The 23276-nt window shown below is 41.5% G+C and overlaps 1 protein-coding gene across 3 annotated transcripts in view; it reads right to left on the bottom strand.

Moving 5' to 3' along the window:
* Positions 1-153: 153 nt before the first annotated feature.
* Positions 154-23276, bottom strand: part of mast3b (microtubule associated serine/threonine kinase 3b) — a 29789-nt gene continuing 6666 nt past the window's right edge. The window contains exons 1-27 of one of the 3 annotated variants that reach the window (XM_017413474.3): positions 21155-21642; positions 18446-18534; positions 17566-17638; positions 16335-16355; positions 15975-16053; positions 14342-14499; positions 13102-13177; positions 12629-12838; positions 10816-10917; positions 10276-10408; positions 9292-9356; positions 8327-8418; positions 7899-8107; positions 7532-7670; positions 7175-7307; positions 6906-7071; positions 6450-6551; positions 6185-6307; positions 5871-5983; positions 5570-5736; positions 5362-5483; positions 5064-5264; positions 4621-4847; positions 4320-4442; positions 4084-4220; positions 3763-3947; positions 154-3618 (exon numbers count right to left, since the gene is read on the bottom strand). In XM_017413474.3, coding sequence (XP_017268963.1) covers positions 2558-3618; positions 3763-3947; positions 4084-4220; positions 4320-4442; positions 4621-4847; positions 5064-5264; positions 5362-5483; positions 5570-5736; positions 5871-5983; positions 6185-6307; positions 6450-6551; positions 6906-7071; positions 7175-7307; positions 7532-7670; positions 7899-8107; positions 8327-8418; positions 9292-9356; positions 10276-10408; positions 10816-10917; positions 12629-12838; positions 13102-13177; positions 14342-14499; positions 15975-16053; positions 16335-16355; positions 17566-17638; positions 18446-18534; positions 21155-21360 — 4512 coding nt within the window. In that variant the 5' untranslated portion in view covers positions 21361-21642 and the 3' untranslated portion in view covers positions 154-2557. Of the gene's footprint in view, positions 3619-3762; positions 3948-4083; positions 4221-4319; positions 4443-4620; positions 4848-5063; positions 5265-5361; positions 5484-5569; positions 5737-5870; positions 5984-6184; positions 6308-6449; positions 6552-6905; positions 7072-7174; positions 7308-7531; positions 7671-7898; positions 8108-8326; positions 8419-9291; positions 9357-10275; positions 10409-10815; positions 10918-12628; positions 12839-13101; positions 13178-14341; positions 14500-15974; positions 16054-16334; positions 16356-17565; positions 17639-18445; positions 18535-21154; positions 21643-23276 lie in introns of those variants that run through there. The other 2 variants (XM_017413475.3, XM_017413476.3) reach the window with 2 other exon arrangements.

Raw genomic sequence — 23276 nt, 5'->3', positions numbered from 1 at the left:
GGACTGCAGCCCGCAAAACATTTAGTTAAAAAAAACACATTTTTATATTTAAGTGGAATATGAATTTAGTTTTGCATCTTGAGTATTAAAAAACGTAGGATGCATTTGTACCTGTTATGATGAGGATTTTCGAATTAGAAAAAGAAAAACAGCTTAAAGAGAAATACAAAGTTTATTCTTTGCACAATGAAACACAGTACAGGGCAACAATGCCAGTATACCATGCAGTCAAGTAATACAGCTGTGTGCTTGTCTCATGCAGCATGCACTGAACAGAAGAGTCCACAGGTGAACACGTGCACAGGTACAACAGCTCCATCCGTCCTGTTTGGTGAACAACGTGACGTCGCTGACCTCCGGTGGCCCTGATGGCAGCAACACAACCTTTAACTGGTGGAGAGCGACACGGTGACAGTGTTTACATTCACACGAAAGCTCTGGGTATTTCTTTAAAAAAAAAAAAGGTTTTGAAATCCGATTGGTAGATTTAGTCATTTCTTTACGTTTTAGAATGCAGTTTTAGTGCAAAGTCAAGAATTTAGGCTTCTGCTTTAGCCGAGGGAATTGGGTTTTTCCTCATTTTCTTGTTTGATTTAATCAATTGTGCTTCTGCATATAATTTCTCAGAAAACAGGCATCAAAAGGTCAAAGATGATTCTTTTTATGTGCTTGTAAACCTACAAGAACACTTCATAGTTTGGTCCCAAATTACTCTTCAACAGCAAGTGCAGAAACAGATTTTCAACTTCTGTGTGGAGTTTTCTTAAATGGCATCAAAGAGGAAATTTTCATCATAAACAGCCACGTGATAGGAAGTGTTCGTACAGTACATTGTGTGTTTGTTCATTGTAAACAATTCTGTCAGACTGCAGAAATTACAGAGCTGTCCAGTGATCTGTCCACCAGGTTGTCATTAAGATTTGGAGATTTTCAGGAGAGTAACACAACAGTTGTGATGCTTCAGAAACGCAAGACAAGGAAATCTGGTACAAAAATGATTACTTAAAAATAAAAAAAACACCCTCAAAGCTCCAACTCGCTACAGGTAAAACGTCATGTATATGAAACTTGTGTGAATCAACCCATACCAGTCTGCAGAAAAACTAAGGGAAAAAAAAACGCTCTCCTGGAGTCAGAATTATCAAGAATTGTGATCCCACAATTTGTCGTTGTGCATACATAACTTACTCATTCAACATATTTGGAATTATACAAAGACTGGATACCAAAATATACATCAATATTTGTACAAAATAGACAAAAAGAAATTGTTCCAAGAATGCCTTTGGATTCACAGAAATGTGCTGTTTCATTTATCACATTTAGATACAAAATATACTGAACATCAAAATAGTGCACTCTCTCCCCCTCCCGATGTAAACATGACTCCAAAACACAGAGCATAATCATTTACGAGTGGTTTTTCTCACAACGCTGTGAAGAAATATTACAACAAACACCAAGGTTTAATTTGTTGTTTTTGAAACCTTCAGAAAGTACACAAAGGAGGATTATCCAAGTTCAGAACGTGTTGTCACTGTAAAAAAAGAAAGCCCCACTCGACAACCAGAAGGTTTGAAAACAGCAAAAACACAATCCACCTCAGTCTGACTGCTAAATGAGTCTAAACAGTTGTTGCGACGATGCATCAGTGTTCAAATGAGCTCAGAAATCATTGTTTTGTGTTTTAAAGATTTTTAAAAAAAAGCTTCGTGTCGACTTGTCAGTCCCATCTGAAATCACGGCACATCAAATCCTTCGAGACGCCTTCATCCTGTTTTCATGACAAACTGCATTTCAGAGTCAGAGCCAAGATTTACCACATTGTTCTGTGCTGCCTGGTTGTAAGTGAATGAAAAACAAATCAGCGACAACATTTTCATACTCCAAGAAACACGTTTTAACAAGTCAGTGGCACCTAATTTTCTTGTCAATGTGAATTACAGTTGTAGTGCCACGAAAGGTTCAAATAAAAACCTTCAGAATCCAACTGAAAATCCAACTAATCTGTCCCGTTCCTTCCTGTGTGAACTCCTAAATCTTTCTCTAGGTTTTGATAGTCAACAACACTTCTACTAAAGCTGCAATTATTCATATCTAACAGATACCGAGGGCAAAAAAAAGACCAAATTCTGACTTGTATAACAACTTCTTGCTTCTTTTGGTCCAACAATAATCCAGCATTTTCTCTGTACCGCCACAATGCAATAAAAAATAGACATTTTTAGAAAAAAATCTATTCAAAAGACATAAAACCACATTTGATGGATACAAAATCTTCGAGCCGTGGCTACTCAAACAATGAGAACTTCCCTCTTTGTTAGAAATGCATCATACTTTACAAACGCTATAAATATAACCAGAAAGTCTCCAAAATATTTACATTACAAAAATTCAAGTAAAACTTCATTCCACACCTTCAGCCAGATAAGTCTGTAAATACGTTTACAACTTGCACTCATCTGGGTCGAACTGGAAACAACTCAGCTTCATTTTGTTTCAGCTGAGAGGCTTCATAGGTCTGACATAAGCAGCTGAAATGACGACAGTGAAGGATTCACTTCCTTGTGTGTTCCTTTTGTTGCTCCCTGCGCTCTGCAGTCAGTGATGCTGGAGCTTCTTGATGACTGGTGGATGTAGCTCCTGCTGCCTGCGTGCAGTCAGAGAGAAGATGATCTGGTTGCTGCTGTGATGAAGAGACCTCCAGGTCCAGGTTTTCGTTGGACTCCTCTCCGTCTGAGCACGGCTCCCACTCGTCCTGCTCCTCGCTCTCTGTTGAGCCCTGAACAGCGATCTGAGGCACCAGCGTGAACCTCCTGACCGCCGGTACTTCCAGCTCCACGTCCTCGCGGCTCTGGGACTGAGTGACCATCCAGGGCTTCCTGTGGGGCGGCTGCGTTTGGGCTCCTGGTGCTGTAGCAGTTCCCGTCACTATGCTGCTGCTTTTCTCCTCTGGCTCGTCAAAGCTCACCTCCTGTACCGCCTCCTGCTTTTTAAAGGAGTCTCGCCGCTCCGACAGGTTGAGCTTCCTCATCACAACTAGCTGCTCTGATCGTTCGACCCCAGAGTCCCGCATCCTTTGGTTGCTCAGGTAGCCCCCCAGTCTGCTGTGGTCTGCAGCGATGTAAAACCCTCCACATGCTCCCTCTGCCTCAGAATCACCCAGCAAGTCACACTCACCATAAAATGGTACTTCCAGCGTGTGCCTGCGGGGGGCGTATGGTTTCTTGTCAGCATGATACACACCAGACAGCTTCTCAGCTGACTGCACCCTCTTAAGTAAAGGAGACCGAGGCGGCTCGGCGCTGCGAGGCCGGACGACGTGCCTAACATGGGTGGGGGGAGATAATGTTTTGCCATGAAAAGTGTGAAAGGTTTTGGCGAAGCCTGGCAGCGGAGACAGTGAGCGTTGTGGCGACAGTGGCTGGTTGGAGGACGAGGAGTTGTTGCAGGCCAGGGGCGAAGGGGGAATGTTACTGGTCGACTTCCGACGACGCACCTTCGTATAGTGTTGTGTGCTAAGTTTGGAGCCCAGGCCGTGGAGAGAGTTGGGCCGGATGTGTGTGGCGGGAGAACTGGGAGAGCTCGAGCATGGAGATGTGCTCTGAGGAGAGATGTCTGTGAAGCAGATGGAAAATGTAGGACAGTTTTACCAGAATCTGTGTCAAGGATGATGATCACAGTGGTCTAAATTGTGCTGCAACAACATTAAATGACTTTGTGTCATTTTACCTATCAAAACTTCAATAACTGCCAACTCACCACAGCCCTGATGGTCTGGTGCTGGACTCCTGCAGGGCGTGGAGGGGCCAGGGGACAGGCTGTGTGTTGGGGAGCCTGGAAGGCTCTCACTGGAGGAAACCGAATGATGGAGACCTGACGAGAAGCTGCGACTGCTGTGTATCACTGTGCTTTGCTTGGAGAGTTTCTTTAGGATGGTTCGGCGCCTTAGAGAAGAACAGGAGCAACTGAGGTCGAAACACACTTCATATGGATTTAATGTTTTTATGTCACCTCTCAAACATAAAAGACTTGCCCTCCATACGACCACAAGGAAACAAGTATCAAACCTCAACTCTTTACCTGTCATAATTATCTCTCCTTTTGCTCTTCTTGCTGCGGCGAGCCATCTTCCCTTTGTGTTTGGTCTTTCGAGCTGGACCCACTTTGATCGACGTGTTCTCAAGCGCTATGGTTTGAAGAGCCACCTTATTGCCACTCTGCACAATTCAAGGGAGTTAAAGACTTTTTGTCAAAATTCCAAGTATATTGTTAAAGTCAGTTTCAAAGTGAGAGATTGTTTTATTTGGCTCTTATACCTTCAGGAGCAGTTCAAGCATCTCTGGGTGGACGAGTCCTTGAACAGGCTCTCCGTTTATGTGGGTGATGAGGTCTCCAGTGTGGAGGCCTGCCTGATGAGCTGGGCTGCCGTCCTCCACACTCTTTATAAACAACGAGCAGAGGAGTTTCACATCAACATTACATAACCACACGTTTGTAACAGGCTCTTCAAGTTTGGGATCACAAAAATAAAACAAAACCACAGTAAAATCCTAAAATTGAACTCTTTGGACTCTTTTTCCCTTATGCGTGTTGTTTCAGTATTATTATGACACCCACCGACACCATGTGATGCACAGTGTAGACGTCACTGTCACCCATGTAGACTCTGATGGCCTGCAGGGTGAAGCCAAACTTCTTCCCTGAGGTGTAAATGATGATTGGTGGCTTCAGGCTCCCAGGGCTGAAAAAGAAATCCCTGTTAGGGGACGAGTCCCGAGATGAGGGGTTGGAAGACAGTGAGCGTGGGGAAATGGGACTGGGCTGGAGGCCGCTGGGTGAGTCGTCTGAAACACACAAACATTTTACATATTAAGACATATAACTACATCCAGAGTTTAAACTTTAGATCCTAAATGCTTTACTTCCATATTCCTGTAATAAAACAATTCTAATAATTCTGATGAGAATATGATCTTATCCATTCCTCCTTTCAGTAAAACTCCAGACTGTAGCTGTAAAACTTTTTGTTCTGCTTGGTTTGGTGATAAACTTGTATGTACCTGATGTGATGATGAGGGACAGAGCTGAGATGGAGGCCGACTTGGGAACTTTTCCTCCACTGGGAAGCTTCTGTCTGTCCGGTGTCTCCAGCTGGTTACCGAAGCGTCGAGGGCCCGCTGGGTCCTTGGGGGATGAGTGCTTGGCCCCGGTGCTGTTGCTGCGAATCCTGATCCTCCTGAGGTTCGACACCACCACTTCAGCTGCAAATGGCACAATGTAGATAAAATAAATAAATAAATAACATAAGCTCACCGATAACGAAGCATTTGAACAAAACTGCGAGAAGTCAGGTTTTACCTTCGTCGTCAGTGGAGAGGGCGAAGCGGGGCATCGTCTCTAGGCTGTGGGTGCTGCTCATCACCAAAGGACTGGTGCTCCTTTCAGACTGGGAGGAACTGGAGGAGGTTCGAGGGCGAAGGCTACAATCCAGCAAGGTGGATGATTATAAAATCATGACAAAACCCACTGAAGCAAGACTAAATCTAAAAGCTTGGGCCATGCTTACCTGGCCATGCGTCCAGAATGTCTGGTTTCCACACTGCCATCTGCTGAGCTCGGAGACAAATTGAGTCCTCCAACATCTCCACGGTCCTCTTTGTCTTCACTGTGACTGCGATCTGAAGAGAAGCTCAGGTTGGATGGCGTCGCCAGATGTTCTGTGCTGCTGTAAACCTTTAAAAGTCACACAGATGTAAAACCAGGAGCTGGCAATCTTTTAGCAATTTTGATTGTTTTATTGTATAAAAGCAACCCCCATGTTTAAGTCCTTTTTCATGTTAAACTGAATAGATCGGAGCAGTGTTTACCTTACTGAAGCGATGTGACCAGGAGGAAAACTGTCTGATTTCCAAAGACGACTCGTCATCGTTGGTTTCTTCATCTTCATCAGATGCTAAATGATGGTAGCGATCTGAACGAGCTTAATGCAGGAAAACAGAAGACAAATTTTCATCTATAAGTCTAAATGCAAACAGGAAGAATCCCCTAACAGATGTTACAGAAAACGATTAACACAATTCTTACCTGACTTTTGATAAAAAGCAATGTTAACAATAAATGTTCCCTCCTCTCACACTGAATAGGGTGTGCTCTTCATTAAACAGTTTTAAATCTAACTTACTGTCAAAGTAGCTGGTGTCATCCTCTGCTTCAAGCTGAGGAATGAACTCCGCTTTCTGCCGGAGGAGTCCGTTCCAGTCCAAACCCAGAAAGAAAGGGTGCTGCTTCACTTCTGAGGCACCGCCTAATAACACAGCGTTTGGTTTCAGAGTCGAATCAAACGATGGATGAGTTTTTTAAGACAAAATTCCCACTGATTTGAGTCTTACTGTTTAAAGGGAATCATATCGACCCGATTGAAACACAACTTTATGGACAGTACCTACCTGTCCCCAGTCGTTCTAAAGGGCTCTGCCTCAGCAGTCGGGTGATGAGGTCCTGGGCATCTGCAGGTAAGGCATCGTCTCCTTCCGGCCAAATGATTTCATCTACACAGAAACACCAGGTTAATAAGGAGTTCACAAAAAAAAAACAGCTACAAGCATTTAGCAACTTTAAGTTTACTGTCATACACAGACATCAAATAATAATCTGATCTTCCTTTTTCTTGCTAAAACGTGAGTTTACTTTGGTGTTACAGAAATGATTCACATTAAGAATAAATTAAGTGTTTCTATTTTAGAGGAGCCTGTGTGAAAACTATATCCAGCTGTACTGTCACAAATATTGTTGGCCAGTTCTGAGCGCAGCTGAACCGTTCTGACATGACCGCAGCTAATAACAAAACTTAGACACACCCTAAGGCAAAAAAAGATGTCTTTATTGCTGATATATGTACTGACCACTGACAACTTGTCCAAACAGCTCTTCAGGAGTGTCTCCAAAGAACGGGACACAGCCCACCAGGAATTCATAGAGGATGACACCCATCGCCCACCAGTCCACCGGCTTCCCGTAGCCCTGTCTGAGGATCACCTCTGGGGCGATGTACTCCGGAGTACCGCACACCTGAACAAGCACCAAAAACCAGTTTAATCACTACTGTTGCAAATTGGTGTCATTTCTTTTCTTATGTTAAAAAAAAAATCTCTTCTGCCTGAAACTGTCTTACCTGCTTGTCGACAAATTCTCTCGTGTCCTTTTCAATGTGACCCTCATACAGGTTTGTGGTCATGTTCATCAAGCCAATTTTAGACAAACCAAAGTCTGTCAGCTTAATATGACCCATGGATGTGATCAGTAAACTGGTGGGTGGAAAAAGAAACACAAGGAGACATTTGAGTGGTGCATATTTTCTCCAATTCTGTCCAGATGAGAATATAAAAATAGGAGCACATTTTAAAAAGGTAGAAATCTGGATTCTTTATGCACCTAATCATTAACAGTTTGCTCACCAACACTACAGTACAGAGGAGCTAGTGTCAAGCAAAAATACCAAACAGGAGAGAGTCGGTAGTTTGTTTCTCACTTGTCAGGTTTAAGGTCACGATGCACAATGCCATAGTTGTGAAGATACTCTAGTGCCAGGACTGTTTCAGCAAAATACATCCTTGACATTTCCACAGGCAGCGGTCCCATGTTTTTTAACAAGTTGGCACAATCTCCACCTAGACAAAGCATAAAAAAATACTTTTATGAACAATTTATCTTTACACACTGGCTCATAAAGCAACATAAACTGTGTACAATATCATGAGCTGCAAATCTGATTTTTAGACTAATCAGTAACAGCTGCTAGTTAAATAAACCATCACAGAATTTGTGGTATTTCTGCATTTAGACTTAATTTAAACTATCTCAGACTTCAAACCCACCAGTTGCTGTCTGAACTTTACCTTCAACGTACTCCATGACCATGCAGAGGTGGCGTCGCGTCTCAAAGGAGCAGAACATGGAAACAACAAAGGGGTTCTCAGCAAAGGTGAGGATGTCCCGCTCCACAAACGCCTGCTGGATCTGGTTCCTCAACACCAGGTTCTGACGATTTATCTTCTTCATAGCAAACCGCTGGCGTGTCTCTTTGTGGCGGACGAGATACACTGCCCTGTTTAAATCATTTAAAAAAAAACATATGAGGATGGTTTTGATATTCACAGGACTCAGACGACTGGCTTTGTTGTCTCATGTTAATCCAAAGCTGTGTATAAAGGATGAGGGTAAGGAGTGTCTCGACAAATATAAAGTTTTTGTGTAATTTTATGATTCCAAACAACCTTTCAGAAAACATAAATCTAAGATGAAAACCACAGAGTTTCCTTCTTACCCGTAAGCTCCATTACTAATGAGTTTGATGGTCTCAAAATCACTCTCAAGAGGTTTCCTTCGAGTAGGGGTCAGCGTCTGCGGGGCCTTATTCTAAAAAAAAGAAGCAAAAATTAAATTAAGGCAGGAAAATAATGCTTGTGATCTGTTGAACACAAATTAAAAATTAAAAGTACTGAGAAAAATAATGCAGAGATTAATGGATTAATCTCTTTTCTGTTCCAAGTTAGTCTGTAAACTGGTCAGGGTGCCCGTCGCAGGTCTGTGTCACCTCCAAGAACTCAGACGAAGGGCATGCAGACATTAAAATGGCTTGCTCTGATGAATCATATTTTATTTTGGAGCATGCGGATGGCTGGGTTTGCACATGTCCCCTACCTGGGAAAGATTGCCTCAGGGTGCACGGGGTGGGGGCAGTGCGATGCTTAGTGTTCTGCTGTCCTGACATTCATGTGGACATCACTGTGACATCTATCATTAATCTAAACATCGTTCCTGATCACATCAGGAAGTCAATCCATGAAGGTCCCACCTCACAACAACAGACACCACAGTAAACCTTCAAACTTTAGCGACGTCTATAGATCTATAAACAGGTCAGGAAAAAATGCTCCATGTTAGGTGGCTGGTCATAATGTTATGGTTGTTGGATTTAAATTAGTTCAGAATACTGTATGAACTAAATTACTTAAATTTGATATTAAAAGTGGCCGTATGCTGATAAATTCTCATTTAATTTTCAGTTCTATAACCTATTGAACAAAAAAAACAACTCTCGATTTAAAATAATTATAAAGCACAAAGAAAGGTCAGGAGACAAAACAAAAACTATTAGGAAGTGAAAATTCTCTGCAGACACACACTTCCAGAAACACATTTAAAGGAAGTGTGTTTAGGGTGCGTTCTTTTATTTTTTTTCCATCTTTTCCTGTGTGTACTTTGAGTGAGTAATGAGCGATGATTTACCTCGACTGCAGCATCTGGTTCCACTGACACTGAAGGACTGGCATCGTGTTCAAGCTGTACCATGTCTAAAAATAACAGAAGGAAACAGTGTTTAATATGACTCAAAAAAATCTCCCAACTAGTCACCCTTCCGGCCCCATCTGTTATTTGATTTTCCCACGGTGTTTCGAAACTCTCGACCGAACCTGTTAGCTCAAGTGTTGTAAACATTTGGCTACTCAAACCTTGAGCCTCCAGCAAAGATATGTCGAGATAAAGTTTTATGTAATTCAAAAAGTTCCCAAAGTTCCACATTGAACTATAGTGAAACTACAAAGGAATAGTTCCAACACTACCCCATCTACACAGGAGCCTATAGGCTGCTAGTCCATCAATATTATCAAACTCATTAATGTGCAAATTTATGAAGCAAGGCATATTAAATTATCATCAGAGCATCTTTTCCATATGGATGAGGAGTAAGGATGAACTCTGTGCTGCTGTTGAAATATGTTCACAAAAAACTGCTTTCAGATACATTAGATGTGTCAGACAGACACACCCGTCTGCTACATGTCAGGTATCTCTTTTTGATTTTGTCATTTCACCTGGAACGTATTAGCTTCAGGCGGTTCCAGAGAATTATCAAAAATGCAAATTGATGCAGCCATGCAATCAAATCATCTACTCCACATCGAATACCTACAGCTTAAATTTCTAATATGTATAGCTCTGAGGTATTCTTGGACAAAAAAAAACAAACAGATTATGCGATATGATGTGTCCTCACTGCTGATCCAAGGTCTGTGATTTTCTTCTTGTTATTATAACCCTATCAGACAGAGAACTGAAGTACAAGTTGATGAAAACGAGGGGAAAAAAATCTTTTAAAGCTTAGATTTTTTAAATTAGAGCACAGCATGAGAACGATAATTGAAGCAAGTGGTACGCTTTCTACTTTTAGGTGGATTACAAATGAATCTTGAAACCAGAGCTTTCCTTTACCTTCGAATGGGTCTCGGGTCAGACCGAGCTGGCTGATGATGTACCGTGGGATGTCCGTCTTGATCCCCTGGCCCACTTTGGCATGACCCTCCGCCGCCTCAAGTAGGTGATAAAACTCTTCTGGGTCAAACTCCTGTCAACACCATCCAAGAGTAATTAATGTGGAGAGTTTGAGGCCAGAGTGTGTGTGGTGTGTAAAGTCAACCGGGTCTTAAAGCTGAAAGGCATCAAACTCAGATTTACTTCCATTAATCCTTGATTTTCAATAAGAACCCTAATCTAATGACTTGAAGTAACAAACAGGAAATATTTTGCTGATTATAATTGACTGTTTGCAGAAGTCAAAATGGCCACTACATCATTAGACAAGTTAGCTTCAACATATATTATTTTTGATCAGGACACTGATGTACAGAAGATGCAACAGCAACATGAATAATCTTGAAAACTAAGAAAAGAGCTTTTGGTGTACTGCAAAAACCCCCACAAGAATCAACTTTTATCCATTTTCCAACATAATTTCCCCACTCCGCAGCTCACCAGGCATTCAAGGAGACGAGCTGGTCGAGAGATTATAATGAGGATCTTGCGCAGCAGCTGGGTGATGATCGTTACCTCCTCACTTTCAGAGCGTTCGTAAGCCTGGAAAAACAAAAATCCAAAGAGTGAATGAGCAGAAAGATGAAGAGTTAAAAAGTAAAGCTAAAAAAAGTTAAAATACAAGTGTTTTCCAAATCTCCACACCCTTCAGTTTCTGCTCAACTGAGGAAGAATAAATGATACTGGCAGCTTTAAATTGTCTTTTCAGTGTGTTTATTTAGACCTTATTAGGATGTTTCTCTAACATCAGTCTGATAAAGAAAACACTGAATAACTGGGTCATTTTATACTCCTCCTCTCCACTTTGTTTTGTTGAAACCTCCTTTTAGAAGTGACAAAAGGTGTGCATAAAAGACTTGTTGGTATCAGAGATGAACTCTCATGAGGAATGAGCTGAAGACACTGACCGGTTCATTTCAGCCACAATAAGCAACAATGTTTTCCTGCACAATGTCAACAAAGCATTGATTTTACTTTGTTTTTATGTCTATTTTTTTAAAAAAATTAAAAATCTAAATGTGCAAAACCAGCCCACAGAGCTTGGTTATCTTACTAGAATAAACTAGTTAAAATGTCAAACACAAATGTGACAATTCTTCAACATTTGGGGGGAGAAAAAAATGCTTTGTTTTGTTAAAATGGCAAATAAAATAGTGGGTTGCCAGGATAAAAAAAGACATTTACACAAAAATGAAAACATTTGCTGCATATAAGAACTACTCATGACATTATTTTAAACCAGAAAAGAAAAATGAGAGGATAAATCAGTGTGTGGGTTTGTGCTGGAATAGACTGGAGACGAGGAAGAAACGGGAAGGATACTCTGCTGTGATTAGTGGTCAGAATTAGTTTATGTTGGAGGACTGGTTGATAGGATTAGGCTACATAATGCAGATTGTGTGCTTTGCTTAATCTGACATCAACTGTGGAAGCAGAAGATGCCTGACTTTGTTTAAAGGAAATCACATCAAAAAGTTTATTCCTTAAAACCATCATCCTTGTAACCAAAAATGATAGAGTGTAAAAAAAATGTTTAGTGACTTGAACGTCACAAGGCTTCATGTCCAACAACAGAGAAAACAGAATCTTCCTTTGCTCCCTGTGTGTCACATCAACTAAAACTCACACTGTCTTCATTTCTACTGACCATTTCCTTGATAAATGTCGTCAAACTTTTTTAAACTACTTAAAAAAAAAAAGACTTTAATGCCAAAATGATGCCACTCCGAGTCAGTTTTGTTGCAGATACATTTCTGTTTCTGTATCTTTATGTATATGACAAACAAATAAATAAATGGAAATATAGAAAGAAGTGATTCTGGCACAAATTGTGTTTGCATGTAGAAGCATTTGTTCCACTGCATGAGAACAGGCTTATCAATTCAGCTGCAAGTACAGCAAATTAACCATGAAGTCTGCTGGACAGCACGCAGAGGAAACAGGGGAGAGGGTTGATAAGGAAACTAGTAGTTTATCAGAACAAGCATAAGGCCTATATTTCAATCCTCCCATCCATTGTTTAGAACTTTAACTACCAGGTCGATTGTGTGTGCTTTTGGCAATCAGATGGTTATTGAGTGACCTGCCTGACTGAACGTTTCATCCAACATCAATAAATCCTGTTTCATAACTTCATTAGATCTGACTGACCAATAACAGAGCTCAGCCTCAGCTCAAAATCTTCTGCTTAAAACTGTAAAAAAAATAAAACATCATTTCACGCAGAGTCATTTTCAGCTGGTTGGCTTCCCACCTCGTGAAACAGCTTCTCCAGCTTCTCCTGCAGCTCAGCAAAATAGCGAGACGTAACCAGGCCTTTCTGGGACTTGTCCAGACAATCTCTGACCAGCTCGACCAACTGGTGCTGGATGAAGCCCAGCACGCCGTCAGCCAAAGGGAGGGAGCTGTCTGGAGAGCAGTGGGTGACGATCTCCAACAAGCGCTCCTCCATCTGAGCTGTGGCCTTCGCAGAGAACAAGCACACAAACACACAGTTAAAACACTCAAAGGACAAGTAATTCAGATCTTTACTCTCTTCGAGAGTCCCTAACTTTTTAGTCATATAGTTGTATTGCTTATTAAAATTGTTATTTTAGCACCTGTCATGACTTATGGCTTTTATAAATCAGTCAGCTTCTATGTCAATTAAAAAAAAAAAGTTTAGTTTTGTTTAGAAGGAACAAAGCACCATGTTGAAATGTTTTGCTTTTATCTTCTCTTACGTACCTTCGGAAAACGTTCTCTGTAAACATGGTTCATCATGACTATCTCATTATCAAAGGAGACGCTCGATCGTCCGGGGCTACAACAGAAACAAAACCACACATTATTATTTGTCAGCTGACTGATGCCACATCGTTTTATCAATACAAAATCCGATTGTTGTGTCTGCTGAACTCATAAGCTAGGGTGTGGGGTGAAAGCAGTTACGTTATACAGGTCATCATTTAAAAAAAAAAAGCACAAGCAGTCAGTCAAGTTCTGTGCAACTAACCATACAGACCATAAACTGATTATGGGTGTGACTGAATGTGTTTTTATTAGGTCAGCTTTAGGAATACTTCTGATCTCCTGCTGCCAAAAGCAATACTGCGAGCCAGAATTTTAATCCAGCAGCTCTTATGCTGCACTCAAAGTGGATTTCACTGTCAGGCTTTAATGTTTCTCTCAAAAACATATCTTTACCAGCAGCTGAGGTTTTTCTTGGCCAAACTGCGTGAATCATCGGCACCAATCAATTAGTCATGCTCTGCAACAACACTTCAGCATTTAAGCCAATGAGATAAGTGGGTTTTTTTTCTTTTACAGAAAGATTTTTCTTGATGAAGCTTCAAACAGAACAGATGGAGGGAAAACCTATCACATGCAAACAGACTCCCTGAGCCTTTTTTTTGTCATGAAAGACGCCTCTGTTACTCTGGATGGCTGCTGCAGCTCACTGCGGCTCTCTGGATCAGTCCCCCCACCATCCACAAAAAAATAAAAAAAATCAACCCACCCACCCTCGACTACAGTTCGGCAGCTCTATCCCGGAGGCGCTCTGTTAGATAGCACGCCCACATACTGCACACCACGGTGCCAGAACATGGAGCACTCAAGCCTCACACAAACAGCGCAGAGCAGAGCCAACAGACAAAAGTTGTCAGGATCACACGGCTCTGCAGTCAGATCTCCACCTGCCTGACGACCAGCAGTCATTCGGAGGCCCACAAGGTACTAAAACTTGAATCTGCTTGTGAATTTGTCTTGATCAAACTGCAGCAAAGACATCTTGACATCTTATGGTGTGCAGAGACATAAATGCGCAGTTCAAACTTGTAATCACCTACCCATTTTTTTACTCCAAATGATGTTTTTTCTTTAATATGTTTCTGCTGTGATACCTTGTCGTCTAACAATAATCTGTAAATAATACATTTACCCATAAAAAGATTTATTCCAAACAACTTTAATCAAGTTAATCTACCTGAGGCTCCGCGATCGAGGCCGTATGACCGTCGAGGGCCGCCCGTCCTCGTCTGTAATGCTGTCTGTGCTGCGAAAGTGCTTGAAAAGGAAGTGCAGCTCGTCTTGAGTCGGCTGGTAGGGAAGCTGGTGAAGACGTTCCTGGGAGGACGAGGAGGACTACACACAAAGACACATCCATTAAAGTGAAAAATATTTAGCTTCTGCCTTGATCGATTTAATTATACTATAGCACAAACACATCTACCTCCACCTAAACACTGAGTGACAACTACAAATAGCTGTTCAGGTCCATAATAAAGAACATAAAACAACAACACAATGAAATAGACCTTAGCATTTTTCTGTAACACTACCAAACATTACTGTGACAGTCGTACATTTTGAACGAGCCATGCTGTGAAGTGCCTGATGAGTAAGACGGATTAAAGATAGAGAAATTAAAAAATTCCCATATGAAGCAATTTGTTTGTGCCATCAAAGAATAATTTAACTCTCTTTCTTCTGTTAAGGGGATGCTGTTGAGTGTAAATCCTGCCTTTTCAGTGGCGTGACTCCATAACAAAAGGGATCAGCTAGTGTTGCTGTAAACCAAAAACTTGTTCAGACAAGTTAGACGAGCTGGAATTAGGCCGAAACAGGTAAGGGTTTCCCCTGTAAACCAAAACTGTTTCCTTACCGCAAGCTTGCCATAAATCTGAGAGTGGGCGTTAAACTTCTCACGTCCTTTCCGGATGTCTTTAAAAACATACGCTCGATTAATTTATTTATTCATTTTAAATTACTGCATTTTATGTCAGCATTATGTTTGTTAGCATTTATAAACTCAGCACAGGGCACCTGTTAAGGATTTTATTGGGTTCTGAATAAAAAAAAAGAGCAAATAAGTTTAGCACGTGTGAATTTTGGACTGTAGTCAAAAGAACAAAATAAATCTAACACCCTCCAATATGGGTAACAGGGTAAACAGTGATAAAACTGACTTAAGCTCCTTTATTTACACAATAGTTACGTCCTTGTCTGCTGGGGCATTGAGTACACTTTTCAAATAGAACATGATGTAAGTTGTCTGCAATCTGTTGCACTTTGAGGCCCATGTGTTGTGAACAGAAGACGACAAGAGGGACGACGTCTGTGAGATCTTTTTGTGATGTTTCTGTGTGATCGAGGGCAGTGAGGTCCTCTGAAGAGACCCTACTGCCCTCGCTGACGTCAGGGCATACATCCACCCAGAAAACAGCAACACATTCACTTGGCACACTTTTGCAATGCCAAACCCGTAGTCTGGGACTTTCAGGACACTTCTGTTGTGACAAATAGGCAAGATTAGTCATTAAAACGTGACTAAAGAGGTAATCTTATGAACACACATACACTCTATCTTCTTATTAACATCAGTACATGCAGACTGCGCGTCTTCTTTCCAAAACTGAGTTCCAAAGACTGCGAGGATGACTCACTGAAGCAGACGATGCAGAAAAACAATTAGCGGTTTGTCATCTTGGTCCTGACATTTTCTGGCCCTTATTGCATAAACGAATGTGCTTCTTGGGCTGACTGAGGTGTCAGAATGGTTTGGCTGCCGCAAATCAATCAGGTGGGGGGGACAGCGCCGTGTTTTTTGGGTGACTTACCGAGACGGTGGAGCTCGGCGGATTGGTTCCATAGCCCGACGATGGAAGGGAAGCCAGAGACCAGCGTCGGCCTTCGGCTCTAAGTGAAAGACATGAATGTTACATAAGCCTCAGCAGCACAAGCAGTAAAGGTCCTTACATAACTGAAAGATCATTAAGTAAATGCTTTTTCTCCTCACACACATAAAATATACTTCTCTTTCAAAAGCATCTTTTTATTTTGGCCAGTTTTAGAAAAAAATAAATAAATCAAACAGCAGCTTTCTAAAAAGAATTTCTGCCAGAAAGAAAAATTTGTGAAAAATAAAACAAGCTCTTGACAGCAAAAAGGCACGGTGTAAGAATTCAAAAGGAAGCTACCTGTCAGCGCGAGCCAAGTGACTGAGATCACGACAGCAAGGAAGAGGAAAAGAAGAAGAGAAAAGCAAAAACAGCAGATCAGTAAGTTTGAGGATTCTTGTGTAAGGGATCCTGCGACCTCTGGCATTCAACTGAGGGATTAGTACTGACAACGCACCCTTCCTTGCCAGTTCTCATTTGTCCAAATACAAAAAGTGAGGTAGCACGCAAAATTAATTTGAGGATATATTTTACATAACAGAAAACATTGCACTTTGAAGAGCTGTGTGGAAAGTTTGTAGAGCAAATGGTAGGTGTGTTTCAAACAAAACTATCTGCGCTTATCTTTTGTCTGCCTTTGGATTTTGTAAATGAAACAATTCAATGCTTTTTGTGCAAGAACATGTAAAATAAAAATATTAGAGGACCAGATATTTATCCACCTCCTTTCATCTATGGCGTGTTTTTCCACTTATGCAAGCAAAACTTTTCTCCGATGGGTCGAAGGCGAAGAGCCTAAACCTCTCATCAGTTTTTTATGACTCTTCTAGGGTTTCTTCGAGGTGCCGTTTTACTTTTAGATTCCATATGCCTGCAGCGAGACAAGCCTGTTACCATGGGAACCTTATTGAATGATGTGCGAGGGGGGCTTCAGGGGTACCCTCGATCTGACTGCACTCATCCTGTTGAGGGGGAGTCGGCTGTAAGAGGACCTGGCAGAGAGAGGAAGGTGTGAACGCTCCGGGCTGAGTCACCGCGCTGTTGGTTCTCTTCCTTCTGTCTGTCTTTGTCCCAGCACACACAGTGAATCTTCCAGGAAACCCTCGGAGTGTGACCAAGGTTTGCATTTGGTCGTTTTGTTGTTAAATTATTATTTAACTTGTCCTTTGTTTACTGTCTCAGAGCTATACAGACTCAAGAATAAACACTGTTTACTGCAGGAGACAATCTGCAAATCCGTTGAAAGACAAAGGTTTAACCGTGGTTTCATTTGCTTTAACAACAAACAAGTCAACTCATTTTCAACTAATACTTAAAAGAGTTGGAAATAATTTACCTTCAGCTATCATAAGCAGTTAATCAATTAGTAAATTACATAAGTAAAAATAACTCCCTTTAATGTATATTAAACAGGAAAGATTGGTCAAGAATGGTCACTATTTCAGCTAAATTCAGTATTCAAGAACCTTTAATGCAACCAAACTGGTTTATCACTCGAGGGGTAAACAGGCTTCAAACAGAGGTGACGTACCTTCGAGCGAATGGAAAGTTGAGGCAGGCACCGGCCGACACATTTCGAGGGCTGTCCAGAGGGCTGGTCACAGCTGAGAGAGGAAATGCAGCGTTAGGAATTTAAAAATTTAAGAACAAACAGATGAAAACAAAACAAGGGAAACCACACGACTTTGCAAAAATTTACATTTGCGAACCCGCAGGATGACATCGTGTCTGCGCAGGAACCTTCAATCAGCGCAACATTAGCCAGTACCACAGGGAGGTCCAACATATTGTCTTGGTTTTACTTTTCAAAACATTACGCCGTCAATCGGCACGCACACTTAACAAACAGGAAAGTCTCGTCTTGTTTTGTTTAGAGTCTGGTTACATGAGAGGCTGCAGTTGTTTACATGCAAGCGGCCGAGCACCCAATTAGGTCTTGATTTTCCTCAGTGATTAGATAATCCTTTGCATGATTGAGTTCAAAAGGGAGCACATCTACACGCTGCTGCTATGAAGGGCTCTTGAGCAAAACTCTTTTCACAGAGTGCAGCTGCTTGATAGCATCGAGGGGCGGCACACTGTGTGCACTCTGCGCTTTTAAAAAGCACAAGGATGACATCAACTATCCTGCCTCTCAACTAAACTACAAATCCCTCAATTTTCTCCTCAGCTTAGAGGACTAAGACTGTCTTTCATTTTATAAGGGAGTATTTGACAACAGTTCTCTGAGTATCCTGTTCTCTTCTCAACACATTTCTCTGAAAACGTGTGCTTTCTCTGGTTTATAACAGTAACTACAATGGAGAGCAAAAGATCCCTGTGAATAAAAGTAAATAAATAAATCAGACACGAGAGAAAGCCAACTTGAAAACAGTTATTGGAACATCAGATCACACTGGGCTTCATTTTACCTGTGCTGAGTGAGAGCGGGGAGAGTGGCCTGGACAGCGTGGGTGAGGGCGTCCCGACCCCGAGGCTTTTCCTGTTGCTGCTGCGACAGCTGTTTTACCAGTGAGAAAAAAAATAAAATAGAGAGGAGTCAATCGCCTGCCACCCTCAAAACATATCCTTCATCTGCATCTCTGTTCACAGTTTGTATGAAAATGATCCGTGTCAGTTTGCATAGCGGGTGATTGTGACAGGACAAAGCACGACAGTCCGACGAGCAACAAGAATGCTCCAGGAAAAGCCGAACCACCTGGTAATTACAGCTTCTTTATTTAGCAGCATATGGCTTTGAAATGTACAATATAATCTCTGGTGATTTACAGAGAAAGAAAGAGAATACATCCCCACCTCTGGTTACGGCACCTTTTAACATTTTAAAGTATTTTTTATTCCGCAAAGCTGCAGCTTATTTCTAATTTTCTAAGTTATAATTTTATTTTCCTCACAATCAAGAGTTAAGATGGAGACAATACAGGCAAGGAGAGAAAATAACCTGACGTATTCATAAAAACTGAATAATTACTGTGGCTCTGACTGAATTCACTTCAGATCAAGCATTTGACTCATGTAGGAATGATATTCTGTGCTTGTGTGTGTGTGTGTGTGTGTGTGTGAGTGATGAAGAGTAGTTCGTAGACCCTGAGACAGTGTAACAGTAGGCAGATTAAAAGACACTTGACCTCTAAAGTAGGAGACGTTTATCTTCTAAGCTTCGATTGCTGCAAAATGCTGAAGGATACAAAAGTACATCTGTTTTGTGTGTAAACTGGGAGCGGTGGAAATGTTTTGTTTTGAGGGTTTTTCATGGAAGACTTTTGACTTTTCTTCCCTGATAAACAATAGAAGGAATAATAAATCCAGACTGATTGTAATCCGGCTAAAAATCCTGACAAAAACAGATTTTACAATACCTTGGTTCTAATGTTATTTGATGGTCATGCTATGTTTTTACAATTTGTTTTTTGTGCTTCGCCTACACAGTATTATCACTAAATTTGCCCAGTATTTCTGTGACAGCGTGTCTGATCTGTAACACAGGAAGTCGCAACTTCAAGAACGTCAAGATTTTCTGCAGTTTATGTCCCAAATAATGACTATGGGAGGCACTAATATATGCATCACAATAAATACACACCAGGGTATTGTGTGTATATATTATACACACAATACTCTAGCACTGATTTTAATTTGGAACCAGTACAGTAATGGGTTAATCTGCTAAATGCAATAAGATCTGAGGCTTATCGTATTAATAATCTCTTTTCCTGAAAAACACTTCATCTCCTAACACACCAGCTCCCTACTCCTAAGTAGCTTCACATAAAAGTGTCTACTCCGTGCATCGTGTCAATTTCGTCAACCATTTTCACCCTTTTCTACTACAGACGAGGTTCACGATGCCTAGCGTGAGGAGCTGCAATGTCTTTCTCTCTGCCCACTGAGATTTAACTCGACTTGTGAGATTATTTCCGCCTTCAGAGCAGCTCTGCCTTGAGAAAGGTTATGTAACTACAACTCCAGAGCTGCAGGCAAAACGCAGGACGCAACTGCATGGCCGTATCAGACAGAGAGGGGGAAACCTGATGAGAGCCAAAACACAAAAAGGGAAACCTGCTGCCAACAGATTTCAGGTCAAAAAAGGGGGCTGGTTTTGCACCGACAGCAACAGCAGGCTAAGTCTAATCCCACAGATGTCCACAGGTCTGAGTGTTATCAGGATATTTCTGCTGTTTCATCAGGTCTTTTTATAAGCTGTCACCGAATGAGAATATACAGCACCAAGCTTGCATTTATATCAGATAAAATAGGAATGTTTCGAACTCATGATGGGTATTTCTAAGTATTTCATTGAAGTCAATTACAAAAAAAAAGAAGAAGAAGAAGCACAACTTGCTAAAACAAGTGCTGGGTACAGTTCTAAGAAATGTGCTGCTTTTAAAGTGGCAATTTTAATATTTAAAGCCCTTCTTCTTGTCTTTAGTGAGACCAGAAAAGCCCCAAAGGACTGCTGAGCGTGTTAAACTAACATTATCACCAACACAACGAGCAAGTTTTTGAAAAATGTATCATTTTTCTCCTGTTTTCCGAGATCCTCTGAGTATCAGGCTGCATTTTCTGTTTGTTTACAAATAAACAATGGCTTACACAGCTTTGCAAAGGGGTCAACAGCCAGCCTGAAATGTTACCAGAGATGTTGATATTTGTGTATATGAATACACAACATGTTTTGATGTTTTTGTCTGCATCTTGAGTTTGGTTTCACTCAAACATGAAGCGGACTCGCTGTGATCCAGCATCAACAAAGCACCCCAAGCTAGCTGATGTTCAGCCTCTGAAAACACCTTTTTTTATATAAAAATAAACGTGTAAACTGCATCCACAACTTCCGGCTACAATGTCTCATACAGCTATCGCCACGTAATGGCTGACTTTAAACACAAACGTCAACATTTAACACGAATTTAGCGAGTTTTCGGTACCAGGAGCTAGCTTGGGACTAAAACACTCGGGACACAAAGAGGACGAATATTAGTTTATACAAAAGACAAACAAACCGACCAGAACCGATAAACTCTACATAGCTGTATTGTCTAACGTGAGACAAAGTCATATAACATGGAGGCTTTTAAAATAGTTTTAATTTAAGCCTTTTCTGCGAGCTGTTTGAGTACCTTTTCGAGCGCTTCAGCAACGCGACCGGAGCGAAGCGGGACTTGTTTTGGCTCGGCACGGCAGACCAGTGACTCGGATCCGACATGCTGCTGGAGAGGGATTTTGTTTTTCTTTGTTTAAATTTTTTAAAAATTAAAGAACTAAAGCTCGGCTGGACGTGAAACCCGCTCCTTGTCCTCCTCCTCCTTCTCCTCCCGCTGAACATCGTCTCCTCATCTCGGCGGTTCCTGTATTCAACTCTCTCGTTCGCCTCGTGCGGTATTCCCCAACAGCACGCGACCTGCCGTTACTCCGTCCTGTCCGCCGTCTCATGGCAGCCTTCGGTCCAGAAAAACACCTTCATGACGGCCTCCCAGGTGTGTTACCCCGCCCTCACTGCGGCCACTCGCCGTGATTTTTTTTTTTGTGTGTCCGAACCGTTGCTGCTGGCTGCGGGATGCGGGGCAGCGCGTGCGTCCGCCGCTGCGTAAGAGTTAGCTGGAGCCTGTGCTGCGTTCAGGTGCTGCTCGTTACTCTCAGCTGCACGCTTCGAAAGTTCCTCCACAACGAGGTGTAAAAGCTATGAACAGTCAGTATCTTACCCTTTGCAGAAATGCTTCTCAAACGACCAGCCATAATGGCTTTCAAAATACGCTACTCTTTAATGTTTTTATTTATTTATTTTCTATTAGACTAAATCAATTTCCGCATCATTAAATGATTGTTTGGGTGGTAATGTTTGGAGAAAAACACAACATCCGGGTGTGTGTCAAACCCGACAGGACTCTAAGACGAAGGTTGGTCCATCCTGAGGACACAAACTGAGGGACGTGGTGTCTGCAGTTTAGAGGAATGTCCACACGTCTATTTTGGACAAACTAAACAGCTTCCCTACAGACGCATGGCTCAAAACAGGAGAGCCAGCTCTTCAGGACAGGACTCTGTGCACATGCACCTCAAGGATAGGGGACACTCTTTTGAGGACCAAAATGTTCATATTTTGGACCGAGAAAACATGGTTTGAGAGGGAGGGGTGAAGGGAACCATGAAACGAGAGAAACCAACTTTAAACAAAGGGGGTCTCAGATTTCAGCTTTCTAAAACCTACAATGGAGCATCATTTTCACCCCCGTCAACACCTTCATTAATGTGAACAAAGTGAGTCGGGCAAACAAAGACCCTAATGAACCTCTGCTGTGAGGAGAGGGAGTTAATCTGCATGTCAATCCAGTTTACAGAACATCTCAGTTGTAAAAGCTTCAAAAACGTCTTCAGATACAGAATAGAAGTCCAATTGCTTTAGTTTTTCAACATTTTTTTTTATTTATTTAATCATGGTAGTTGATGGGGCTGCAAGTATTACCTCTAATGTTGTTTACTAGCTTTAGAGCTGCTATCTGAGGTCTCCTTAATAATTTATCCTTCCGACATGTAGTCTTCAAGGTAAAAAAAAAAGTAAATTTAGATTGTTAAACTGTTGGACTTTATGCATTAAAACATGAAAGTCAAGCAGAAGGAAAGGGATAGATAAAAGCCAGGTGGTTAACTTAAAACTTAAGGAACCTTTGAGGTAATCTATACAAATATAACAGCCTTTTATACAGCATTTAGCACATCTGTCATGGAAACATTGTGTTTATCCTTTTGGTCACGTTGTGTTCACCATAAAATAACAATTTCCCACAAGACTTGAAATGATGGAATATACCATGAGGTGTCAGGTAGGGGGAGGTCCAGCCAAAACTTTTAAACAATGGTACATTCCACTGTTGACAATTCCTAATGGACATTTTACACTTTGATATACTGAAACTATTTAATTTATATATTAATAGTAGAGAAACTATTTAATTTATATAATATATATCTATATCTATATAGATATATATTATATAAATTAAATAGTTTCAGAAAAAAATTCCCTTCTCACCCTCCGCGGGTGGTCTTTTGTTTCATCCTCTGAGCTCGGGTCCTCTACCAGAGGCCTGTGAGCTTGAGGGTTCTGCGCAGTATCTTGGCTGTGCCTAGAACTGCACATTTCTGGACTGAGATGTCTGATGTTGTTCCTGGGATCTGTTGTAGCCACTGCTCCAGTTTGGGGGTGACTGCCCCTAGGGCCCCGATGACCACAGGCACCACTGT

This window comes from Kryptolebias marmoratus, linkage group LG24, assembly GCF_001649575.2.
Source record: "Kryptolebias marmoratus isolate JLee-2015 linkage group LG24, ASM164957v2, whole genome shotgun sequence".
Lineage (NCBI taxonomy): Eukaryota > Metazoa > Chordata > Actinopteri > Cyprinodontiformes > Rivulidae > Kryptolebias > Kryptolebias marmoratus.
The sequence above is the reverse complement of the archived record's forward strand: the minus strand, read 5'-3'. Positions and strand labels throughout refer to the sequence as shown.